This window comes from Phoca vitulina, unplaced genomic scaffold, assembly GCF_004348235.1.
Source record: "Phoca vitulina isolate PV1807 unplaced genomic scaffold, GSC_HSeal_1.0 scaffold14, whole genome shotgun sequence".
Classification (NCBI taxonomy): Eukaryota; Metazoa; Chordata; class Mammalia; order Carnivora; family Phocidae; genus Phoca; species Phoca vitulina.
Genome location: NW_022589717.1, coordinates 46,468,905 through 46,486,535, shown reverse-complemented (window position 1 = coordinate 46,486,535; position 17,631 = coordinate 46,468,905). Strand labels below are relative to the sequence as shown.

At 35.7% G+C, this 17,631-nt stretch overlaps 1 protein-coding gene across 8 annotated transcripts in view; it reads right to left on the bottom strand.

The window, feature by feature from the left end:
* The window catches only part of GALNTL6 (polypeptide N-acetylgalactosaminyltransferase like 6), a 1,076,341-nt gene that overhangs the window by 646,460 nt on the left and 412,250 nt on the right, over positions 1–17,631 (bottom strand). For 7 of the 8 annotated variants that reach the window (XM_032413198.1, XM_032413199.1, XM_032413205.1 and 4 more), the window contains one exon: positions 6,832–6,940. In XM_032413198.1, coding sequence (XP_032269089.1) covers positions 6,832–6,940 — 109 coding nt within the window. Of the gene's footprint in view, positions 1–6,831; positions 6,941–15,933; positions 15,998–17,631 lie in introns of all 8 variants that reach the window. The other variant, XM_032413206.1, reaches the window with a different exon arrangement.

Below are 17,631 nucleotides of genomic sequence, written 5' to 3'. Positions count from 1 at the left end.
TATTATTTTATTTTATTTTATTTTATTTTATTTTTTTAAAGATTTTATTTTATTTATTTGAGAGAGAGAGAATGAGAGACAGAGAGCATGAGAGGGAGGAGGGTCAGAGGGAGAAGCAGACTCCCTGCCGAGCAGGGAGCCCGATGTGGGACTCGATCCTGGGACTCCAGGATCATGACCTGAGCCGAAGGCAGTCGCTTAACCAACTGAGCCACCCAGGCGCCCCTATATTTTTTTAATTCATTAAATAAATACATATTATGTAAATATAGATAATTGCTATAAAAAATCAAGTAGGGCAAAGGGATAGAAAGGGAATGAAAAGGACTGTATCTATATACAATAATATGGTGACTGCCAGAATGTCTAAGCAAGTGATATATAGTCTTGTAACCTTACTGAAGGAGAGACTGAGTTGGAAGATATGAATTACCAGTGTTCCAGGGAGCAGGAATAGCAAGTGAAAAGTCCTGCAGCCTGTTTAGCATGCTTGAGGATAAACAATGTAGTCAGTGGAGAGATTTAAATGTCAATCAGTAGGAGACCAGTGCAGTGACATAAGTAGGGATGGGACATGTTGGACCTCACAATCAGGAAATAGATTTGGATTTAATTTTGAATGTCATGACCAGACATTGTAGGCTTTTGAGCGGAGAAGTCAAATGATCTGATCAGGTTATATATTTTCAGAAGATCCCTCTGGTTGCTATTTGAAGAGCTGACTATGGGACAAGATGATCATTTGGGAGGCTACTGAAATGATTTACGTGAGAGAGATCAATGATTTGATGTCGATAACAGTGAAATATCCTTCAACCATGCTGCACACTTTTCAAGAGCTACTGTAGTTCATTTTTGTCTATTTTTTTCTTCCAGAGTTTGGAGCAGTACTTGAAACACAGTGACATTAAAAAGTATTTTTTGAACAAGTGAATGAATAAATGAATAAAATTATGACTTAATAAAAACTTTGAATATTCAAGCTATCATTAGCTAAGACAAATGGAAGTAGTGAAAAGTTAGATATAATTTCATAAGATTCCTGAGGCTTATAGTGGAATACATGAGTTGATATGATTATATAAGGGGATAATCTGTTTTAAAGAAATAGATCAAATATAAGAGTTAAGAACAGCTTTTTTCATGTTGAGTTCATAAATAGTGAAATCCAAAAACCAGTGATAAACACAGTGAAAATCTTTAGAGTTAAGACAAAAAGAAAACTGGACAGGACAATTTTCAAATTTCAAAACTAAAAATAAGTGCTTTCTAGAAATACAGATGAGTGGTCGTAAAAATGATTTTATAAAATACATGGGCATATGTGCACATGCACACATGTACACACACATACACACCACTCTAGATGGATTGCGTGAAAGGATATTTTTACCACTTAGAGAAAGATGTTACAAGAATTAGGAAACATCACATATTAATTAAGGAACAGCTACCTAAACCAATTGCATTTTCTTCTTAACATCTGGTACTAGTTATTAGATCCATAGTTCAGGGATATGCCATAGGCAGACTTACCTTAATTTCAGAAATATATGGGCCTTTTTTTCCAAATTATATATGAAGAAATGTCAGCTGTATAGCTTTCCAGCTGTTATAGCAATTACAATGAATAATGTGTAATAATATAACAATATGTATTGAATAACATATCAATATCAATTTGTACATTGTTTTTTATATTATATCAAAGGATTCCCTATTTCAGTCCTTCCACTTTTATAAATAAAGTGAATGATGTTCCAAAAGCATGCTTTTCAATGTTTTGATACAGTACTACTCAGAAGGATAGCTAAACTGTTAAAAGGTAAAATCTAACGCTAAACTGTTAAAAGATAAAATCTAATGTTAATACATTCTCAAATGAGAATCTGAAACCGAAACTAACTCAATGGGACACAATGAGATCATATATAGAAAATGTATGATTAGAAAAAATAGTCATCCTAAAAATATGACATAGTAGCAGTTCATGAGAAAGAGATCAGAGAATTAATTGAATGAAAGTCAACTTTATCTGATATCAAGGTAGACCTTTATCATTTCAAATTTGGTTTACCTCTTCCAGGAAGCCTTCCTGACCCTGAAATGTTATGTGAACATACTTCTTCTCTACTTAAATTAGTCTGGTTAATACTAATTCCAAAACAAAGAAGTGTAAGGTTATGGAATAATAAAAACTCTGGGTTTCTTTGAACATTAGTTAGAGTTCTCCTAACAAATTCGAAGAATCCTCCTAATTTAGTATAACTCTAAGCACATAGATGGACTAGAAAAGATCCCTGATACTACACCTAAGGTCTTAAGGTCTATCCTTCAATCGCCTCTTTTCTGTTTTTATTGTTTTAATGCAAGAAATGTCCATTTCCTGAAAGCTGAAAGCCGTTATCTTCCTCATTACTCACCTGTGGTGTTTAACAACATATTCCCCACCCCCAATAAATCACTTACTAATTAAAAACAGATATTTAAAATACCTGATATTTCAAATACCAAATATGCCTCAAAGATGTAATTGCCAGAACAAAACATAAACTAACAATATTAATAAAAACATTAACAAAGACATTTAATGAAATGCATGCAACCTATTATGCTAATGTACTTTTCAAAAGATTATTGAGATTTTATGAGGAGGTAGTTTCTGGATTTTCTTATTTTTAAGATAATTTCAATATTTAAGTAGGCCAGACATTTCAAAACATAACTAAAATATACCTAAAACATAACAAACAAATATAAAACATTAGAACACAGAGCTGTGCGAAGTACTTGAACTGGTACTGAGAAGGGAATTTAGAGCCCTAAATGTGTGATCTATAGTAGAAGAGAGACTGAAATTAAGGAGCTATGAATCTATTTTTAAAATTTAGAAAAATATATAGCAGTGAAAGAAAGTCAAATAAAAGAAATAATACATATAAGACTGTATATCAATGAGAAAGATACAATAGGTAAAATAGAGTAAAAAAATTGTTTTTTGCTATGATTAATAAAATTGACAAGTTCCTGGTTTGAAAGATTAGAAGAAATGAAGAAAAAAGTACAAATGATATTTGAAAGAAAAAGCAACATAAATTCAAGTGTTGCAGACCTGACGTATTTTAGAACATTATGAATAAACTTTTAATAAATATGAATACTCAGATGTAATGGATAAATTGCTGGAAAAATACAGTTGCAGGAGAAATAGACAATCAACTAATACTATAACTATTTAAAAAGTTTAAGGTAGTAGTTAAAAATCTTTGCTCCAAAAAAAGTCCAGGTCCAGGTAGTTTCAGCTACCAGGTCTCTATAATTATTAACAAATATATAATTCTCATATGTAACAAGCAATTACAAAGTGTAGAAAAATAGAAATTATTACTCAAGTAATTTATGAAGTTATTACATTATTACCAAAACTTGACAAGGACTCTATGAGAAAGAAAAACTCATGTTCAATATTCACTCATGAATAAAAAGACTCAAAAATGCTAGCAAACCAAATCCAGTAATAAAGAAAAAGACAGATTTAGTCTAGAATTGCAAATTTGATTTCCATTAGAAAACCAATAGAAATAATTTACCCAAATAACAGATTAAAGGAGAAAATTTATCTTACCTATTTTAATAGATGCAAACAAACAAAAAACCTTTGATAAAAACAACGTTCATTTAGGTTTAAACAAAAATAAGCCAGACTCTCAGCAAACTAGCTCCAGAAAGCTTAGCAACCATAATAAAGTGTATTTTTATTAAATAGAGACATAAAACCTTAAAGTATGTGTCTAATTCGCTATAGTCAGAATTGTAACAAGTCAAGAGTTGCCTCCAGTAATCGCTATTCACCATTACACAGGAGTACCTAGTAAGTGCAGTAACTAGAACTAACAAAAAGAACAAAATTATAAAATCCAGAATGGAAAAAAAATAAACACTGTCATTACTTGTAGATATTATAAGAATCTTCATTGAAAATTCAAGCTAACCTATAGGTAAATGATTATAATTAATAGAAGAGTTTAGAAAGTTTTCTAAGTTCAAATAAATATTAAAATTTATTAACACTCTATAAACTACCTACAAATAATATGGAATTTCAATAAAATCAATAACACGTACAATACCCATATAACATTAGTTTTCTAGGAATAACACTAAAAAAAATCTGAGAATATAATATAAACACATCTCCACAGATAATAAATAAGCAGCAAATAAATATAATATAGAATGGATGATTCAATACTGAAAAATGGTCAACTATCTCTTAATTTAATTAACCTCTACCCCAGAACCATGTACAAAAATATTTATAGCAACATTATATATAACAGCCAAAATCTAGGAACTCCCCAAATGCCAATGAAGAGGAGATGTTGTAGAAAATTAAACAATGGTAGAAATGAATCAACTAGAATTACACCCATTGACAGAAATGAATCTCAAAAATAATTTTAAGTAAAGGAAGAAAGTCATACATTATGATTCAATTTTTAGATCAAGTCCAAACACAGGAAAAATGCAACAGTATTTGTTTAGGTATACACAAATAGGTAGTAAAAATCTACACAGATGATCCTTTTCCTTGGCTTAGATATAAAGGCCAGAAATGTTTATTTTGATTATGTACTTGCTTGTATATTTGTGTGCAATAGCCCTTTTATTTATGTTCTATTTCATATAAATTAAAAAATGATGAATTTTAGTCTATTTTGTCATATCTTCCAGTGAATCATATAACATCTTAGCAACAAAAGTGTTTTTAACACCATAGAAAATTCACACTTTAGAAAATTTGTTATATTACCAATTTTCTTTGTAGGCCAACTTTCCCTTGGCCCAAATAAGATGAGGACATCAACAGCATGTTTATACAGGATGCAGAAAAAGTTATATGAAGCAGAAATAAATGTGGAGTACTGGATTTTGCATCCAAAACTCATCAGCACAAGTGAAGGTTAGTCATACCAAATCAAGTGAAAGAAACTTAGATGAATTAATAATTATAGTTATCATTAGTTGAGTTTATAACATGTCCAAGTAATTGGCCAATTACTTTAGGTATATTTTCTTTAGTCCTTACAGCAATTCTGCAAAGAGTAATATCAGAAAGATAAATTGATTTGCTACTTACACAGCTCATGCAGAGAAAAGTTAGAATCTGAACCCAGCTGTGTCTTTTCCTCTCATAGATGCTTTTGTCATTACTCCATATTGCCCGAATATTATTATTTGATGTCTGACAGTAGGGTGTAATGGAGCATGATAAGAACTGATTTTTAATCTAGCTCTGCAAATTATTAGCTGTTTGACCTTGGATATTAATAAATTCTTAAGGACTCAGTTCTATATTTTTTCTTTTTTTTCTCTTTTTCTTACAAATTGGGGGTAATAATACCTACTACAGTCACTACGAAGTTTAAATAAAATTCATATGTAAAAGTATCTAGTACAAAATATCTGTTCAATAAATTGCAGCTTCAGTTCATTAAATTATGTGAACATCTCCAAAAATTTCAGCATCCTGGGGTTAGAAAGAGAAACAGATGGTTGGATTCATATAGGGCTAATGGAGCAAATAGAAGAAAAAGATAGAGAACCGGAAAAGTGAGAATGCTGGTAAAGAACTCACTTTCATGACCGTTCACAGGGTCATGGCCAAGATGGGGAGACAATGAAACCTGGAAGAGTCTGGTTCTCCGACAAATAGAGAACATCCTTGGGATGAGCAACTTTAATGAAGTTGAGGGGAGAGAGGAGCTTCATTTGGAGAAAAGGAATGGAAGAAGAAAATGAAAGAGGACTTTAATTAGGTCAATCACAACCAACCCCGAGCAAAGAACAATTCACAGCCTGAGCAACTGCATAGCTATTTAAATACTCTCACGCCGATTTTCCTGATGGGATGAGCTTTGAGAAAGGTTGACCAGGAGGACCTCATACTGTGATTAGTCATAGTTTTGCTGCTGATTTGACTTGGAATGCAGTGTCTCAGTGAGGCTCAGAAGTATTTACCAAACAAGAGCTTCTCTATTTCTATGACAGCCTTACCATGGAAAAAAACAAAACAGAAAAGAAACCACGCAAAAAAACCCACAAAAAACAGAGCTCCCCCAGTTGAGTAAAAGCATATGGACTTCCTACCAAATGTTACTCATGTTCATTTGATTTCTAATTATATACCTTTCTGAATTCCTGTTACCAACAACCCAATTTTACAGTCTTTCTACAAAGAATTTTTTCTGTTACTTTTTCCTAAAAGTAAAATGTTTTCTCTATCTCTGTGTAGCCCAAGACTAGAATTCTGCTGCATCTATATAGACCTACTTGATTCTTTTTTAACTGACTGCCTGTTTGCTCAAGTATTGTCAACCTCAGGTCCCCAGCTCCTGTGATCCACCAACTTGCTGTACCCTCTCCAATGCCTAGAATTGTGGTACCCCTTCAATATTGTTCATTGTCAGTTAGATATTCCTCGGCCCTAACAAATGAATCAAGCTCAAGACAGATGTCTACCAAGTCAAGTCTCACTGATAAATCTCAATGTATCCCCAGGAATTATTAAAAAGCAGTTCAGAAATATGAAGTATTATAGATTTCTAAAACTTGTATGTCCTCTTCTTCAGCTAATATTGTAAAAGCTATTCATTATTTTTTTCTCTCTGAAATTTGAAATTGTTTTAATCCTGTCCAGCATCGACTCCAATATCCCCACGAGACATACCTTACTGTATGCAGAAGAAATGCTAATTAGAGATCCTTTAAGCGACAAATGAGACACTGCAGTAAGTAAAGTAGCACTTTGGCTTACACTGAACTTCATACCTGAGCGCATAGCCTCTTTCTGAATGCTTTCATAGTCATGCCAGTCCTTTCTTCTCAAACCATCTGTCCATGCATAGAATTGCCCATCTCCCAGGCCCAGTGGAAATGTCTGTGGAAAAGGAAAGTATTCAGAGCATAAAAAGGAGGTATTTCCTTTTGCATGGTAGGTAAACACAGCCCAGTACATAATAGGCAATCAAAGAATATTTGTTGAATAATGATTCTTCTAAGTATACTGAAAAGAAAGCTATTGCTAGTGACAAGGTTAATATACATTTTAAAACCCTTTTCCAGCTTTTAAAATAAAAGAATGGGTCACCCACAACCCCTACCATTTCCTATTTTGTTTCACCCAGAGACATTAATAACTCACTGTATCACCTCCTCTGAGCAAAATACTAGTAATGGTATTAAATGGAATTAATTTTGTTTGTGATTTGCACAGTTTCATTCATTTTGATCAAGTATATTTGAATGGCCTGATAATAATATTAGCAACCATTCAGTGAACTCTCACTATGAGCCAGGCACTATGTTAAATACTTTGTGTATAAAAGATTGTTTAATCTTTATGATAGTCTGTGGTTGTAAATCTCCATTTTTCTGTCAATTAAAGTAAGGCCCAGAGAACTAAAATAATTTGAATTAAATCACAGTGGCAAAGTCAGAACTTGGAACAGTTCTGTTAAGACCAAAACTGTGGTCTTAACAACTATTAATACTGTCTCCCATCTAGATTTCTGTTAAAGTATGGTACATGGTTACACTTGCAGTTGAAATTAGCACCTACTCAACAACTGTAGTCACAACATATGTTTTATGCTTTGTTAAAACCCAATATGTTCCAATGTCAACTTGAAAATTATGTTTGTGTACGTTGCTGAAACTACTTTTTTTGGTGTTTATTTTTGGTAATAAGAAGCAAATGTTTTGAATGAAATTTATTTTCACAATCTTAATACTCAACATAATGTAAAATAAATGTTTTCATATTCACATACTATTTTTCTTTTATTTGGTTTACTTTCTGAAATAAATAATACGTCTACAGAATGAAGAGAAAAAAATTAAAGTTTCAATTTAGATAAAACAAAAGATGAATAATTTCAATGAAGAAATTTTATTCTAAGAGGCTTTCCAAGGCAAATAAAATGTCTTATTTCTTAGTGTGAAACAGAATGACTATTGTGCTTATGAAAAATTATCTCAGTCCATCTTTGTAGGCTATAAAGGATCCACATGTTTGAAAGGATGAAAATGGAGCTTGGCATAAAAAAAAAAAGTACTTAAAATCAGAAGAAAGATTTGCCAAATCAGGTGCCTGTTATCTAGATATTTAAAGGAATTTGTTACAAGATTGGTGATTTCAGGAAAATGAAAACAATAGAAGAATAAACATACAAGGATGATGATGAGTTTATGTAAAATATTAAGGATAATAAGAATAAAATTTAAAAGGAAGATGACAAGAAAGAACGTTATGGAGAGTTAACAGAAAAAAATATGGTAAAAATAGAAGAAAATGGGAAAATAATTTTGGAAAGAAATTTGGGCTTATAATAGCAAATATTAAAAACATATCATGTGTTTTTTCTAATTGATATTGATTTCATAATTAGAAATTTTACCAAAACTCAGCTGGGAATCAGAAGTTTTAAATAATCAAATAGCTTTAAAATACAAAACTCATGTTTTGTTTCAAACCTGCATTTACAATAATAAACACTGAGCAGTAATGAAAATATCTTACACTGATTCAAATAATACCAATTTATAAACATCACTTTCAGATTAAAATAGATAATTTCAAAATAAATTTTGACATTAAACATGGAGATGTTCTTGTGTAAACTCCAAATATACAAAACTCTCTCTGGTTACCTAGTGGTTCACAAACAGGCCACTGAACATGGAGGGCAAGGAGAGCCCAAGGAAAGAAGCAGACCACTCCAGTATGGTAGGTGACAGGTGTAATAAGCAAGGGAACTTAGATATGAGGCTTGTCTTGGGCACCACAAGACAAGTAGATCCTTGCACAGGCCCACAGAATCTTAAAAGTTTATATAGAGACCTTAATTGGGTTCAGTCGCATATGCAGTCTAATAGTCTCAACAACCCCTTACTCTCTCAAGGCTGTTGTTTTAAACAGCTCCTAGTGTGGGAATAGTAGGTGCAGTGTACGTTCCAAGGACAAGGGAGGGGTTCGGAGCCTCCCATTGCCCAGGTCCCATTCTCCTGTCAGCTGGTGGTCATGTCTTCACGATGATCTCCTCCAACACTTCACCCATCTTGACCAGCTCTTACAATCTAACACAGTCCCCCTCTTCTGCAATGTGCCCTATGAAGTCGGCAAGGGTTTTATTAGCATGGAAGTGGTTCATTTGGTTGCTATCTGGCTGCATTGAGGCAGAGGTCACAGCAACAATATAGGCACACACATGTGAAAACACGGGTCAAGATAATGATTCCCAACATTTTTTTTTTTTTTTCCCCTCCAAGAGCCCCAGCATCACAACCATTGATTTACTAAGTCCTCTAGGCTGGGGGTTAGAGTGCTCTGGATGTAGTTCCCCCTCACCCAGGGGTGCTAAGTAACTCACCCATCCCAGTAGGACATCTCATTGCAAATTCCAATAGATAATTCCTTTCCTAGGTATAATGGAACATGGTATTCTCAGCAGCATAGCGTGTTGATCCCAAAACTTCCATACCTTTATAGTACTGGGTACCTTGACAGGGGTCCCCAGTCTGTCATATGGGGCAATAGAGCCTACTGGTTGACCATAAAATTGTACTAAAGCTTCAACAGTACTTTAGTCCACCTGGCCAAAGTGGTTTTGCCTGTTAGTAATTCAAACTGCTGCTTTAATATTTCATTTTCTACTTTTTACCAAACCTGTTGTTTTGGGGTTATAGAGGAGATGAAATCTTTATTCAATGCCATGTTCTTTTCCTCAGGCTTGCACATCACGACCTTTGAAATGTAACCCCAATCACCATCTACTCAACGAGGGTATCCATATATGATACTCAGCTTCTCTAATCCCCTAACAGCAGCAGCCTAGTTTGCACAGAGACAGAGGGAAGCTGGGGTTAATTAAGCCAGCGGCAGTGTCCACACAAACAAAGGTATGTTTAGAAGCCCCCTAGGAGGTAGGGTGCCAAAATTCACTAATATCTCACTGCTTGGGAATGCTGTCTTTTGGGAAGTCTGCCCCAGACTCCTTTGGCAGTTGCCTGAGGCATTGTTTAGAACCCACAGAACATGCTGTTACTGCATTAAACAAGTCACTGTATTTCAAGGGCAATGTGTCATCTTTGGTAATATACCATCCCACCCAGGCACTATTCTTCCTATGCAACCAATCTGCTGTATCTACTAGAGGGTCAGTATGGCTCTTGCCTAAGCCTGAGCATCCACTTGCTGATTGCCAGGCGTCGGTGCCTTTAGGAATCTAGACACGGAAGGCAGTGAGGTTTGCCTCAGGCTACTGCAGGTAAACCCAAATGCGTTTCCCCATATCCTGACTCCACAGGGGCTTATTCAGGATCATTCACCCCTCAGGTTCCCATTGTCCAAGCTAAAGAGTTAATCCCTTTCGAACAACAACCCAACTGTCAGTGCAAAGAGTTAAAGGCCAAGTGATCACCAGCCAAACTGTTAATGAGTTTAGCCCACTGGCTGCTGTGGTTTATTCTTGTTTCCATCCAGATGGTGTCAGTATTGGACTGAATAACAACAGCAGTCTCTGGATAGATAGCCCTGACTAGATCAATCACTAGGAATTTCCCCTGTTCCTTCTCTACAGGCCATTGTAGCCAACACAGAAATAGGGGCAGGGACATTTGGAAGATCTACATCCTCTGCAATGCCTAGTAGCTCCTGCATTCCCAGAGACGGTGGGCTGGCGGACATGGTGCTCCTCTGCTGTAAACAGGCATGCCGCTTAGTCAAAGTGGGAGTTTGAGCCAAGGCAGAAGTGGATCAATGCCACTGCCAGGTGGGGAATAAACTTCCTTCAAAACCCTCAAATCCCTACAAAGGCTTGTACCTCTTTCATGTCCTTAGAGGTTGGGTAGCTTCCCCTCACCCAGGGGTGCTAAGTAACTCCGCATCCCAGTAGGACATCTCATCGCAAATTCCAATAGATAATTCCTTTCCTAGGTATGATGGAACATGGTATTCTCAGCAGCATAGCATGTTGATCCCAAAACTTCCATACCATTTTAGTACTTGGTATCTTGACACCTTCTCTCAATCACAGCTTCTGGGACAACCCACATCTTATCCAACCAGATGACTCTCAGATCTTGCCTGCCACCCCATGATATATTGCAGGGCTGTGCAGGTAGCCTTGAGGAAGCACTTGAAAAGTCCATTGTTGCCCCTCCCACTTGAAGGCAAATTGATCTTGTGACTCAGCAGCTAGGAGTATACTGAGAAAAAAAACCCAGAAAAACAAACAGACAGAAAAAACCCTTGCTAAGTCCAATACTGCATGATATGCTCTTAGGACTGGGGACAAGGTATCTAAGATGGTGGCAATGTTGGGCAAAGCCACATGGATTGGGAACACTACATTATTCAATTCTCAGTAGTCTGTGGTCATCAGCCATGAGCCTTCTGGCTTATTTACTAGCCTTATCAGGCTGTCGAAAGTACAATGGGCAGAGCATATAATACCCACTTGGTACAGTGCTTGGATAGTTTCTCCTATTTACTTATAACCCCAGGTAATTTATATTGATTGACAGTTACCAATTTTCATAGGGACTGGTAGACTTACTGGTTCCCAGTTGGTGTTATCCCTCAGCACTGTTTTGATTGCTCTAACCCAGAGGTAGAATTCACACAAAACGTTTTTGCAGAGTTTGACCTTATAAGGTATCAGTGCTCAATATGTTTTCTGGTATAGGAGAGATAAAAATCTCATACTCTTGGGGCAGGGGGGTGGGTGATGGGTGGAGAATGCCCAATTTGCAGTGTCAAAGCAATCTTCCTAACCATAACCATTTGCCTTCCATAACCATCGATGGCACTGAAGGGGCTGGAAAACTTCTGAGGGTTACTATATATTAGAGAATATTTATCTCTGTATCAACCAGACCCAGCACTTTTTATTTCTGGGAGACCCATGAATAGGGAGCTTAACATGAAGCTTTTGATGGCCTCCAACAGACCTTACCTGGAGGCAATCTTGGCCTGCATCTTATACTTGGGGCTTGGGGGCCACCAATCCAAATAGGACTGTATCCCTGAGGCCTCTGCTGGAGCTGGTGGGACATTAGGGTAGTAGGGGCAAGGGGAACAGACCTGAACTGTTGTTCATGTTTGAAGGCTTTCCACAGGCTGACCAACAGTGTTGGGTTGCTGTTTTATATTTTCAGGTGGAGCTTCCAGCAGCAATGAGGTCAAACCACATTTGTTTCTGGGTTATTTTCATCAAACCTTTTATAGCTAGCTGATTGGGATAGCCTTTCAGGTTTTCAAGCTCCCTCTCTGTCTCTCTGTCAAGCTGCCTCTCTGTCTCCCTCTCTTTCTCACAGTAAGTTCCCATTCCTGAGATTTGTCTCTCCCTCCCACCCCCGCCATCAGCAATGGATTACCTAATATTATAAATGTCTTGTCCCAGGGCTCAGTTCAGCATAGATATCAGTGTCCCATACCAAGTGCTGGGAATGGACTGGAGAATCCTGGCTTCATTCCTGCAGTGAATGTGTGAATGTGGCCTGATCAGGACCTTCAAAGACAGGGGCATTGATGGCTTATCCCATTTCCAACTCCCTAAGGTCTTGCTATACCTCCTCTATAGATTCCCATTCCAGGATCTCACTTGCCCGTGGAGATCCTCTCATTGGGTAAAACCTCCTTGCAGCCTACAAAATCCAACAGATTTTGTGATCAAAGCCCTGATTGACACGACTCGGCACACCCTGGTTGCTTAAGACCACATGGTGGTCCACAGCGTCTAATACACAGGCCACCCCTCCTGGTGGATAGCCAACTCATAATTTTCCCCACAGATGCATCCTTCCCAAAGACCGTTTCTTTGGTCTCCCAGCTGGCTTGCCAATTGTTGGTTCACAAACTGGCCCCATACACAGAGGGCGTGAAGAGACTAAAGAAAGAGGCAGGCCATTTCAGATGGGTATGCGGCACGTTTAATAAGCAAGGAACTTACATACAAGGCTCATCCTGGGCTCCAAAAGACGAATAGATCTCCGTACCCAGCCACCAAATCTTAAAAGTTTTTATGGATACATTAACTAGATTCAGATCTGGATATATTCAGTCCAAACGGTCTAAACAACACCTTACTCTCTTAAGGCTATGCCCTTTAAACAGTGTGGGAATGGTGGTGGAAGGACAAGGGAGGGGCGAGGATCCTCTAATTGCAACGATCCAGCTTGGGGGTCAACCAGTGCTCATGTCCTCTCTACAACCTCCTCCAACATTATTAGGCACATTCTGTTGCCCTTATTTTGATTCATTTGGTGTAGAGAATTCTTAGCAACTGGTAATACAAAGCAGATTGAACAAAAGAGTTAATCTTTGCTTTCTCTAGACACTCTATGAAAATGACAGTAAAGCATCAGATGAATCAAGAAAGCAGATAGTTAAATTGACATAAAGTTTTTGTAAATGGCTGAGATTACTGAGAGGAAAACACTTTTAATGACACTGGATATTGAAAATATTTAAAATTAGAGGCATCCGCTATTTCTGAGGGCGAAGTTAAAGGTCAAAACAAAATGACTGGTATTTTTGTGCAGGGCAATTAGACTCTCCTGGGTTCTCTTATCAATTCCAACATCAAAGTGATTTCTGAGAACCATCCACTGCACTCCCCACCCATAGAGTAGTGGATTTTGAATGAGAGAAGAATGTTTCCAGGCTACTAGAAACCATTGAAAACAAGGGTGCCCAGCTGTAGTGAAAATCAAGATTCCATGTAAGTCTATATACCAAGCATTGATAACCAAAGCTTTCTGCTTCAACTTGGCTCCCAGAAAGCTGTCATTTCCTTATACCCCTTAAACAAGAGAAAGATAAATTCTTATCTGGAGAATTGAGTTGAAAGAGATAGGGGTACTCCTTCTAGGTATATACCCAGGCATTACATGGGGAAGTCCTCCTCAACCCATAAAACTTTGTAGTAGTATTTTCACTACTTCACTTATAAGTATGAACAGGTAGCCAAGGATTACCAAATATCTGGGAGAGCTTTTAACATAAAATTCAGAGGGCAAAATAAATAAGAGACATAATAAATTTGAAGGAAACAGAGACAATGTAAGGCTCAGAAAAATTCTTCCCTGCCCCCAAAATCTAAATTCAATTCCCTCAAAGAGCTTTAAGAAAAAGTTCCTCCATAGAAACAGAAATTAAAAAAAAAAAAAAAAAAGAAGAAGAAGCATGTAGAGAATTTGAAAAAGAGCTCTTGGAAGATGAAAATGGGATAGCAAACATAGAATAATTAAGAAATAGTTTGAAAAATTAAGGGCAAGGGAACCCTACTAAGATAAAAAAAAAAAAGAAGAAGAAGAAAAAGAAGAAGAAATAAGAGAGCCAATGGCAAAGTTATAACATTGAAGAATGGCAGCAAGCCTGGAGATCCTCCAGTCCTGAGTGGCTCTGCAAAAACACAAACAAAAAAACTAAAAAACAAATAGACAAACTTACCCTTTGTTTAGTCTTTTAAAATGTATTAAAAGGAGAGTTACAGTTCTTCCGAAGAGATTGGGGTGAATTAATGATGCATGCATAAAAATATAGGCAAATAAAAATTGAGACAATCAGGCTAGAGGCGATAAAAAATACAATGTACAAGAAATAAAGTATAATTGTAGCACACTATTTGATTCAGGTATGAATACTCTTACCCAAACACTAGTTTAACTAAAATTGGTTTTATAACTACACCGAAGGTTGAAGGCAAGGGTGGAAAAAGATAACTAAATACACATTTTATATAGTAGGAAAACAATAGCTAAAAAACAAAATGAAAAAATCAAGTAACAGTAATACACACATGTTATCTACAAATATAGATGCATATAACAGAGTAAAGATAAAATATTGACATTGTTGCACCTGGGTATCAGAAAGTACAAGTAGAGGGAAATGGCCTAGGGGGTTGCTGGTTACCATTATATTATGATTACATTTACATTCTTTGCAAATATTACTTCAGATAAAAAAATAAATCTCAAAGTTTGTTATACATTCTTGGCAGTTACCAGTACTCCAGCAAGGTGTGTTAGCATCATGAGAATATTTTATGATGGTAGAGGAATCAGGTTAATGCAGATCATCTGAAATGTACTTTAATAAAGGCTATCTGAGGATTTGCTAAACTAATACCTCTTCTTATCTGTATCAGTGCTTCTCACAGATGAGCAGCATCAGCATCACCTGGGAACTTGTTAGAAATACAATTCCCTGATCCCAACTCATGCCTGTTAAATCAGAAATTTTGAGAGGAGAGAGACACAGAAATCTATGTTTTAACAAGTTCTTCAGGTGATTCTAAGGCTTACTAAAGTTTGAGAACCACTAATCCATAAGAACAGGAAAGTGATACGATTATCACATTAAGAAAACATGTCAGACTTATTCACGAAGCATGTGCCATGATCTACCGAAGATTTTTTTTTTTTTTTCAGGGCTAATGACCAATAGAAAGATTAAGTGTGTTTGCATCCTTTTCACCTGCCAGAAAGGTAGGTGAATAAACCTAAATCAGTCCCAGTATATTTGTATAGAACTGCCTTGGTTCTGACTGCTTAGCCATCCAGGAAATGACCCATCGGTATTCTGACCTTTCCTTTCACATGAGCAATCTCCACCCAGATCCATTTGCTTCTCTCCTGGGTTATATCATGTGTCTTCTCTATGATTACAGTAGTACAGATCTATTATCTCTGACCTTGTAAAATAAATATAATGAGTATCATACTTTCATGAGGCGTATATTTCAGACCTATCATTCAGTCGGCCATTTATTTGTGAGCACTTTTTGTTTTTCACCTTTTGTTTTTGCAGACTTTTTATTCATTATAATGTTACTACACTACAAATAATTAACTTGAAAAAATTACCAGGGATGACAGAGACAGAATCCATCAAGTAGAAATCATATGCAATAGAGCTGAATCCTGGAGCCTATTGAAAGATAATATACTTGAGAATGGGTCATGAGAAAAAGTTTCCAAGAGTAAAACATGACTTGTAGAAAATACGTTTACCAGAGGTAGCAAACTGAAACACTTTCTGGGGTCAAAAATGTGGCATGAATGGGCCAAAAACTCGGGTGTGCCACTCTAGGAATGGATGGATTCTTGTGTTATCTAACTATTATATTTAACTACTGAATAATCTTAAAATACATCTCAGGGGCTGTCTGCAAAATCCAGGCAAATAAAATATCTTGCCCCTTGCCTCTAAATTAGAGTAGTTTTATTTATTATAACTACAGATAGTGATGACATTGAAAAGACACATTTGTAAATCTCTATGAAGAAAAGATTGTCTGTATCTTAAAACCTGCCTTAGGTTTTATAAATCAACAACCAATGGACTTTTATTCTTACAATCAACCATAAACCTACCACTATACTTGCTCCTTAGAAGACAATGTGATATAGTGGAAGTACTCTGGATCCAGGGCCAGAAGACAAAAATTAAAATATTTTGAAACCATGTGCAGGAAATCTACATTTCCTTTAGGTCCCTCAGTTATGACATATGTGAAATTCATATACGAAATTAGGATAATAAAAATATCTACCTTACCTACCCTAAAAGGTTTTTAAAGTAGTAAATCAGATAAAGTATGTGAAAGCCCTTTGCTTATCAAAAAGTGATATAGAAATGCCAGTTGTTTTTTCCATCTAGGCTATTTTTTATAGATATTTGAGTTATTTCCGTTGCCCTTGAAACGTTAGAACATAGTTGCAAAGTAAAATTTATATACCTTTAAACAAATACTAAATTACTTGAGCCAAACTCTATGACAGTAGATGTTAATACCACATAGAGATGGGTGTGAAATCTTATAATGGATGTGATTAAGTTTTTAAGCCACCTGGAAGATGTTGTAAGCTAACAGAACACTAAAAAAAGCAATATAATGGATGGTATGGACGGGAAAAGGAGATGATGAACATTTCTTCTTATACAATTTTATCCTTATAAGAGCCAGATGATGAGTTGGAGTTCAGAAGTATTAAGATCACATAATTAAAAGTCTTCAAGATCGCATGTCTAATAAGAGCTAAACTAGAATGTGAACTAAGTCTGCCTAATGAATTACTAAAAATAAACAAGTGTGGAGATTTGTATGATTCTCTCATTATTCATTTATTCAAACTTTATTACATAAAATAATTTAAGTATATTAGAAAATAAAACTAGAGAGATAAGATGAAGCCAAAAAAAATTCATACACAGGACTTCCGACTTCATGCACTGAGTTATAGGGAATCATTAAAGCCTCTCAAACTGAAGAGTAATACAATGAAATGTTATGCAAATGTTAGTTTTGTTGTTGTTCTAACATCCTCTTTCTTCTTGAGTTTGAACACAACTACAGAACATGCAGTGGGCCTAGAATAATCTACAGAGAATGTTCTGCATTTTTATATACTCACAAAACATATTGATAAGTTGTCAGAATATAAAATCTTTTTTTTTTTTTTTTTTACTGGACAGAAATCTTGTTCTTTACATTCTTTGTAAATTCTTAGATGTGATGTTAATATAATTCCAAGATAATAATGAAATAAAATAAAATAAGC